Genomic DNA, 9,824 nt, shown 5'->3' with positions numbered 1-9,824 from the left:
TTGTTGATATAATTTTATAACAAATAAGGGTATAAAAAATTTAAGAATCAATGCATGTGAGAATGAATTTTTATTTTTTATATTTTAGCAACAAAAAAAGTAATAATTACTTCTTATAAATAAGATTTGAGAAAGTATAAGATAAATTACCAAACATTCTAAACACAAAATTCTTTATTAGTGCAATTTTATTTAGTATTATAATTTTTTAATAACTAAATAATAATTTAATTTTTCATAAATTGTTTAGTATTTCTTTTTTAAAGTTGTATAACATTTTTATTTAAATACATATTTAATGTGAAACATTATTTAACATTATTAATAATATATTATAAACGATTAATAATATAAGACAAAATATTATATATTCATAAACTCGTATATGAATGAGGTATAAACAGTCAACATGTATATTCTATTAATATATTAGCCTATTCAACTAAGCCTAGTATAGCTATCAAGCGAACCCCCTACAGAAAAATAGAATGGAAAAGTTATCAGAAAGAAAAGAGAAAGTAAAAGTTGTTTTATTATGTTAACAACAGAGGTTTCTTCTGAACCTCAATTTCAGGGTCTAGGTAACACTCGAAAACCATTACATTTATTATAGACAAGAAGAGCTATCGCTCAACTTCCATTATTGTTAGGACAACACAGCATAGTAGATCATATTGCACACCATATTTCAAGCACAGATAATTAATTAATAGTAGTTGTTTGTTGAGGCGTCAAAGCCACCCTCGACAAAGCCGGCGTTGCCGTTGCCATGGAAATTACCACTGTTATTTATAGTGCGTTCACCGTAGTGGTTGGAGTGACGATAGCTCTTACGGTCACCTGAATTTGCGCCACTGTTGATTCTTGCACCGGAGAAATTTTGGTTGCCATTGCCACGGTTGTTGAATGAGTTTGAAGTTCCATGGTTGTTGTATGAGCCTGAAGTACCATAATTGGTCCCTCTGGCTGCTTCCTCAGCCTGTGCAAGTTCGTAGAACTGTCTCATCAAACGGCTTGACATTTTGATCTCTCTGCTGAATTTCGCTCTACCCTTAAATGTTTTGTTATTCGACAACCTTAATGTTACCGATTAACTAAGCCAACTATATATAGGCGCTAGAAAGCGAATCTGTGCTTTGGGTAATAATATATATATACATACAGGGTGTAAGTCATTTTTTAATTAATTTATATGTAACGATAAATAAAATAATAAAGTATAAGATATAAATTAAATAAAAAATTTGAATTAAGTGTAAGAATTTACAAATTCATGTTAGTATAAGAAAATCATGTCTTATATATATATTTTAAAGAATTGTTAAAATTTAACATGTGAATTTGATCAAATTTATAAAAGTAATTTTTGTATTTGAAGAAAATTTTAAACGTAATTCTACTGCTTATATTTATCCTTCTTAATTTTAATATATATTCTTAATCTCTTTACCTAATAAAAAAATTATAATAAATACTTTATAGAAAAACCTAAAGTATCTTACTGAAACTTTTGACACAAGTCTTGTAAAATAGATTGAAATAAAGTGATATTTTAACTAACAACTTGTCTTTATTCGCTTGGATAATAGTTTTGGAATATATATCCATTATCTAGTGCTTAATTGTCATGACAGATTGTGCTTCAACCGAAAGTTTTGGGGTATATATCCAATACCCAATATGTAGTACCGTTGCAAAAAGGAACTGCGAATCCACATAACGTGTGTTGAGTAGCAATTTGTGTTCAGTTTGTCTGCGTCACGCTCAGTACGTAACCCAGCAAAAAGCCAACTAACAACAACCAATTTATTAGGATATTTAAGGTCTATTCTAATAAAGTGATATATCACAGAATAATGTGATGTGTTAACAATATAATAATAATTTTATATAAATAGACTCACTTGAAATTAGTAAACTTTTTTATAAATTATTATGAGATACAGTTAATTGTGTTTTTTTATTTTTATAAAAAATAAGTTAATATTATGATTCATTTGAAAATATTTAAATCTTCTAATAAAGTGATGAATTGCTAATAAATTTTAGGCATTTAACATTAATTTATATGAAAATTAATGTGGACCTAACTTCTGAATTCTTGATGAGAGATGCTTAAAATTAATAAATAATATAGTTGAATCTCTTTTACTGTTGTAAAAACATGTTTCATTGCTCTATTAGTTTGGCCCACTAAAAATCTAACATTAGGAGAGCATGATAAGAAAATTTTGATTCTTCATTATTCAAATTTAATTTCTCATTCATAAGGATTTATACCTCACATAACGTATTTTTGGTACAGTTTATAATGTTTATAATAAATAAGTGATTTTATTAGTAGTGTTTTAAATTCACATAAAAAATTATATTAATATCATACTTTTGGGATAGACTTTTAATATTGATCAGTATGTTTTAATTTTTTTAATATATATTAAATTTTAATTTAAGTCTCTTTATAAATCATTTTTTTAGTTTTTATATTTTTAAAGATGATTATTTTTATACGTAGTCAATGTTAACTGATGTTAACTCATGTGAGTGTTAATTTTGTATCATATATAATTCTTTTAGTTACATCAATAATTAGGACTACAAAATTTAAAAGAATATAAGGACTGAAAACCATATTTTTATAGGACTAAAATCAATTGAAATTCAATTATTTTGAAGAGCTATAATCATGTTAACTCTGAATTCATATATGCTACCTTTTCATATCTATTAAATTAAGATTAATAGAAATGAATAATCATTAATAATATTTTATAATAATTTTATAAATACAATTACAAATTAAAATTTAATTCCATTAGAATAATCGCCGCAACTGAATAAAAGGGTTTGATGCAAATTCCTCAATTGCTCGTTATTTTTGTTTTACTTTCCATCTTTAATTATATACCTACAAAAAGATTTAAGTGTTAACAAAAAATTCAAGAAATTATTTTTTATAAAAAAAGTATCATTTAATCAGTTAAACTCATAAATATGTGAGAAAGAAAATACATAAAAAATCATATTTTAAAAGTAAGTACTTTAATTTACTGTATAAGATGATATATTTGTTATTGGTTAATTATAAATTTCGTGAGAAAATTATTCATTTTATTTATAGACAAAATATATATTATTAGAGAGTTTAAAGAGAACTCAAAACTCATATATATAGAGAAAAAAATCAACACTTACACAAAAAAATAAAAATATAGAAACATACTTATGCTAAGTTAAGACATATGCAATTTCGTGGGTCCAAATACCAATAAGCTAACAAAATAGGTTCTCCTTACTAACAAGTGATAGTTACTTCTAGGATCTCAGAATAATATAATCTATGACTTTCTTCTTATCCAAAATACCATTAGAAAATACTATTCTATTTCTATGTAACTATAAAAATCATATTGTACTAACTCAGACAATTAATAAATATATTCCTCTTCTTTTACTACAACCAACACAAACCCAAGCAAGTGAGTCAGATAAATTTGAAAGCAAAATCAGTGAAAATTCAAGTCAAAGCACAGTAAAGTACCAGATTTAAGATAAAATTGAGTACGTTAAAAATAAATGACTTGGAAGTTCCTCCAAACTGTGACAAAAGCAACAAGTTATATCATTGATTTGAATACTACGATCAATCAACAGATCTTTACAAGAAAATGCATTCAACAACAATTGCCAAGAAAATACTAGATACTTAGGTGAGACCTTCCCTCTCAATAGCTTTTACAAGGCATCTGCCGTACACTAATATATATTATTAAAACCACTAAAAAGTTCAAATAGTCATAAATACGCAAATTGCACTAAATAACAACTGAAGAATCCGCTCTCCATACCCATTTATCTTCTTGTAGCATCTTAATAGAAACTTTATCAACAAGTTCTAATAAAAAATTAAAACTTGAGATCTTATGTTGAAAGAGTCCTCTGCGCCAATTAATATCCCAAACTCACCTCATGCCATCATAAAAACTATTTTCCAATATACAAGCTTCAATATTTTTTACCGCCGCAAACAATCGCAGAAATGCTTCACACAATCGCACCCCGCCTACTCACTTATCTCTCCAAAAAAAGGTGTACAAACTTGCACCCACACTCCTATCGAACTTCTCATTCAGCCATAAATTTTTTTGATGAAAAACCTCCAACAAATCACGCCACCACAAAGAACATTTGTTGTGTATTGATGAATACTGAATAGAAGAGACTAATCTGTCATACTAAGCTTCCAATACCCGTACCCATAATGAACTAGAATAATTAATACCTCACTACAACTAGAGCTATCAAAATGGGCCAAAGCCCTAAGACCTACCCTATTAGCTCCTATATAGCCTTGTATTTGTTAAAGTCCTATAGTTAGTGGGTTTATATTGGCCCTAAACCCTAAAAAAAAAAAATGAGTTAGGGTTAGGGTCAGGGTTAAGGGTGGGCTAGCCCACTTATTTTACAAAATAAATAATAATTATTATATCATTTTTTTATAATATTTATTAAATTATTTTATTTAAATAAATTAAAAATTATATTTAAAATATAAAAATATTTTTAAAAATAAAAAAATATTGATTCAATATATTAAAATTTTCATAAAAAATAATATCAAATATAATTATATTATAAAATTAAATTAAATTTAGCTTTTATATTTGTTTAATTTTATTAATTAAATTTGATATAGTACGTTACTAATTTATTATTTTAATTAAAAATTAATAATAAATATTTTTAACTAAAAATAATTAAATAATAAAATGGTATATCTTTGTCGAACACCTCCTGGGTATGGTCGATAATTTTACGTTAAAAATATATGCACCTCTTATTGTGAGTCTATAGCTGTACTGTCAAACAATAAATCATTTATAAATATAGATTAAATTGCAAATTAGAAAAATAAAATCAAATAATGATATGTTTGAAGTAACAAACTTTTCTAATAAAATATTATTATATAATAATAAGTGGCAATAATGTACTAGCTGTCGAAAGCAGTGTACATTGATTACCACATATTCTCTAGAGTAACATTGTCAAGGGTGGATTGAAATTTAAATTTTTTTTTTTTAATCTTGACTAAGAAAGTGATTGTATTGTTTATCTTAGACTAAGTTGATGAAGTCATATCCTATGTCTAGCTTTTTTTTTTTTCCAAATAATTATTCTCCTTTTCAAATATCATAAAATTTATTTATTTTTCTTTTCATTAGATTTGTTTCAATATACTTGATGAGTTGATTTCTTTTTATAAATTTTTTATTATAAGGTTAAATTTTTTAAACAATTTTATTAGACTATAACTTTATAATAAAAAATGTTATATAAAATAAATATTTTCACTAGATATTTTAATAATTATCGCAATTCATATAAAAAAATTTTCAAATCTAAATTTTCTAAGAACATAAAAAAAATTTTGGTCCACAAAGCCCTGACCCTAACCTTGATTTTGTGGGCTTTTTAGCCCTATAGGCTTATCTTTTAGTGTGCTTTTTGGCTCTCAGGGCTTTTTAGCTCTGACCCATATGAACTAAGGTTAGGGTTGGGCCAACTGAGCTTTTTGACATATCTAGTCACAATTATTTACCAAGAAGTATCCAGTTAAACTACTGCACATTCTTAATACCTAAGCCACCATTTTTCTGCAGTCTACAAATCGTTTCTCATTTCACCTAGGCAATTTTAGATTCATTCTTAACACCCTTCCATAAAATATTTCTCTGAATAGTGATAATCTCCTTTATCACCAACTTGGTGCCTTAAAAAAGGATAACGAGTACAATGACATTAATCAATAAATACCTACGCTTCCATGATGTCAATATCTTTTTAAGAGCCTCTAACACACCCTTTTATGCACTAGGCTTCATCATGTTAACACCTAACTGTAACCTGAGATACTTTAATAGAAAGTTATCAATCTTACAATGTAGGAACTCTGCAGCCAAGTTTTTAAAGTCATCGTCAGTGTTAATCTCCAATACACAACTTTTATAAAAGTTAATTTTTATACCTGACATTAACTAAAAAATACGCAATATTTCTTTCAAAGTCTACAAGTTTTGAACCAAAGCCTCTTCCATAATCAATGTGTCATCAACAAATTATACCAATGAAATATCCGGTACCCTAACCCCAATTTTTATACTAGAGAATAACCAACATGCCACTATCTTCTGCATAAGAACTCCTAATCCCTTCGTTACAACAAGAAAAAGAAAATGGGCAAGAGGATCTCCTTGTTTTAGGCCCCACCCAATATGAACCTCCGATGTAGGACAATCATTAATCAAAGCTGACAGGCTATCCCCCACACACAAACTTCTATCCAACTGATCCAATTTTTTGAAAATCTAAAGTTACGTAACATAAACAAAAGATATCATTACTCCACCGAGTCATAAGCCTTCTCATAATCAAATTTTAACATAAAACACCTTTTGTTATGCTTCTGTATATAATCAACAATCTCATTGGGCATAAACACATTATCTAACATGTTCCTTCCTGGGATAAAAGTTAATTTTTGTTATGAAATTATTGAATCCAGAACTCCTTTCAACGTATTCGTCAAAAGCTTAGAAACAATCTTATAAAAGCAACCTAGCAATGAGATAGGCAAAAAATCAGAGATTTGTTGTGGGTAAGACACTTTTGGCATAAGAGTTACAAAGTAGGATAACAAAGACTTATGTAGTTTTTCATTTCTAAAAAATTCAGCAAGCATAGTCATCACTTCTCCTTTTATCATTCCCCAAAATCTCTTAAAGAACACAAAATTAAAACCATCAAGCCCAAACTTTTATTTCCCTCACACTAAAAAATCATCATCCCCACTTCCTCCTCCAAAAAAGTATTAACAAGTCCTTCATTCTGTAAAACTAAGATTCTCGTTAAATCATTAACATCAATAGTAGGTTGAAACCAACATCTACTACTAAAATGATTCGTAAAATAAGACACTGCACCTGCTTTAATCTCATTAATCTCTTCAACATTTATATCCCCAGTTCGGAGTGCATGTGTATTATTTCATCATCTCCTCCTATTAACACACAAATGAAAGAATTTTATATTTAAATCACTATCCTTTCCTTATCTCACCTAAACTTTTTGAGTTATGAGACGCTCTCTATTCTTCTTAACCTTCCAAATATCACCCACTAATATATGTTAACGTTCCTTCTCCATATCGGAAAGTCCCATAATAGAATTCTCATAATCAATCAAGCTTAACTCAGTTGTCAAATCATAAATCACGTTATCAATATTTCTAAATATCTTAATGTTCTATTTTTTTAATACAATATTAACATTCCTCAACCTCTGCCTAACTTTATGAGCAGCCCAGGGAGGAGAAAATTATTCATATTAATAAGGACATTAGTTAATATCCTGGTAATAATGAAACAATATTTGACACTTAATTATATAGACAAAGTTGGGGGAACTATCTTTTTCAGTATAAAAACCAAATAAAAACGGATAATCCTCTACGATGAGCGAATAATATGATGACGTTAGATTATGAAAAAAAATACAAAAGTTAAAGCAATAAATTTTACGTAAATAAAAATAGATTTTATAGTAGTTACTATATATATATATATATATATAATATTAAAAACAAGATATTTGAATTTGTGAAAAATAACAAATAAAGCAATTATTGATCTTCAAAGAACAACTACTAGGATATATATTTTAGATCAAAGGAGTCACTATAGGCTATAGGGCCAAAAGGAACAAATACGCAAAATTTACACTCTAACCGATGGCTAGAATTAAGAAAGTCGATTAATTAAACAAAAGATTACTTAAATTAATTTATCTTAAATATTAATCACATATCATAAAGAGAAATCAAATACCAAGAAAATATTTAATTATCTATACAACGAAATCACATACGAATAATCGATGGAAGTACTCAAAAGATTAAATACCACTCTGGCACTTTCAACATATAGAAGTTATCAGAAGAATAAAATACCACAGTGGCACTTTCAACATATAGAAGCATGATAATGTACATGAGAAGGAACCATTTTTGAATCGTGCAAGTTAAAAGATAGTGACTATTCATCCATTATATTTTATTTAATTTCACTTTATATTTACCGGTTTTGGCCAAACTTAGAGAGAAAATCTTATGTTGTAACACTCTTATAAATAGGGATGACAGTGAATAAAGTACCCACTGGGTATCCGTAAAATTTACTCACAATGGGTAAGATATTTACCTGTTATATCGGTACAGGTATGAATGTTGGTAAAAATCTATAAATTTTAATGGAAATGAGTGCGGGTATGAGTATCTAAGTACCTACTCCGTCCCATACTCGCATATATATATATATATATATATATATATATATATATATATATATATCTACTTAAATTTTGTTATATAATTATGTATTGAATTTTTGTATTATTATATTATTTATGTGAAGTTATATGAGATTGATATAAAAATATATTTAATAATAAAGTAAACCAAAAAATTTATTTTGGTTTATATTTTTAATAGAAAAATTATTTTATATTTTATATCATTTAATTAGGCTAATACAATTTAATTATTACATAGTTAATATGAGATTGACTTTTTAAAAAATATTATTTATATATGACACACATAAAAAAATTTTCACACAAATATTTTTGTTAATAAAATCATATTGATATTTAAATCATAAACTGAATGATAAATAATAAATATATTATAAATATTTTATAAATTTTACAATCACCTAGTAAACTTATTATTTATTGATAATATTTAAATTTTTTTATATTTTAATTTAAAATAATATTTTTCTATGTAACATATGTATTACAAGCACAATTATAATCTATTGAATTTAAATAATATTATTCTTACTATTTATTCACGTTCAAAAAGTTTTTGAAAAGATATAAAATATAAAAAATTATTGTTAATTTTCAGATAAAAAAGTATAATTTTTTTAATATACACATATTTTTTTATTATAAAATTTTATTGTAAACATGTATCTTTTATTCAAATTTTTTCTTTTAAAATTTATATTTTTTTTATAGGCAAAACAAATCTTATTAAAAAGAGTTCAAGGGGAACTCAAAACCCATATACACAAAAAATTACTTACTCAGAGAAATAAAAAGCAAAAATATACTTATGCAAAATTAAGACAAATGCAATTTCTTGGGTTCAAATACCAATCAGCTAACATAATAGCTTCTCCCTTACTAACAAGTGATAACCATTTCCAGGATCTCATAATAATAGAATCTAGGACTTCCCTCTCATCCAAAACACCATTGGAAAATATAATTCTATTTCTATGCAACCACAAAGACCACACTGTACTTACCCAAATAATTAATAAGCATATTCCTTCTCTTTTAGTACAGCTAACACCAACCTAAGAAAGCAAGTGAGTCAATAAATCTGAAGGCAAAACCAGTGAGAATCCAAGCCAACGCGCAGTAAAGTACCAGATTTGAGATGAAACTGAGTACGTTAAAAATAAATGAGTTGGAAGTTCCTCTAAACCATAACAGAAACAACAAGTTATATCATCAATTTGAACACCACGATCAATCAGTAAACCTTTACAAGGAAGTGCATTCAACAACAATTGCCAAGAAAAAACCAGACACTTAAGAGGGACCTTCCCTCTCCATAGCCTTTGCAAGGCATCTGACGTACACTGATCTACACTGTTAGGACCACCAAAAAGTTCAAATAGTTATGAATACACAGATTGCACTGAATAACAACCTGAAGAATCTGCCCTCCATACCCATTTATCTTCTTGTAG

General features: G+C 26.9%; 1 protein-coding gene across 1 annotated transcript; it reads right to left on the bottom strand.

The window, feature by feature from the left end:
* Positions 1-373: 373 nt before the first annotated feature.
* LOC113849312 (putative uncharacterized protein DDB_G0286901) lies at positions 374-1,073 on the bottom strand. Its single transcript, XM_027479138.1, has one exon. The coding sequence runs from the start codon at positions 1,019-1,021 to the stop codon at positions 707-709; it is 315 nt and encodes a 104-aa protein (XP_027334939.1). The 5' UTR covers positions 1,022-1,073; the 3' UTR covers positions 374-706.
* Positions 1,074-9,824: the final 8,751 nt, after the last annotated feature.

The sequence above is a fragment of the Abrus precatorius genome, unplaced genomic scaffold (genome assembly GCF_003935025.1).
Source record: "Abrus precatorius isolate BTA unplaced genomic scaffold, Abrus_2018 Scaffold10, whole genome shotgun sequence".
Taxonomy (NCBI): Eukaryota; Viridiplantae; Streptophyta; class Magnoliopsida; order Fabales; family Fabaceae; genus Abrus; species Abrus precatorius.
The sequence above is the reverse complement of the archived record's forward strand: the minus strand, read 5'-3'. Positions and strand labels throughout refer to the sequence as shown.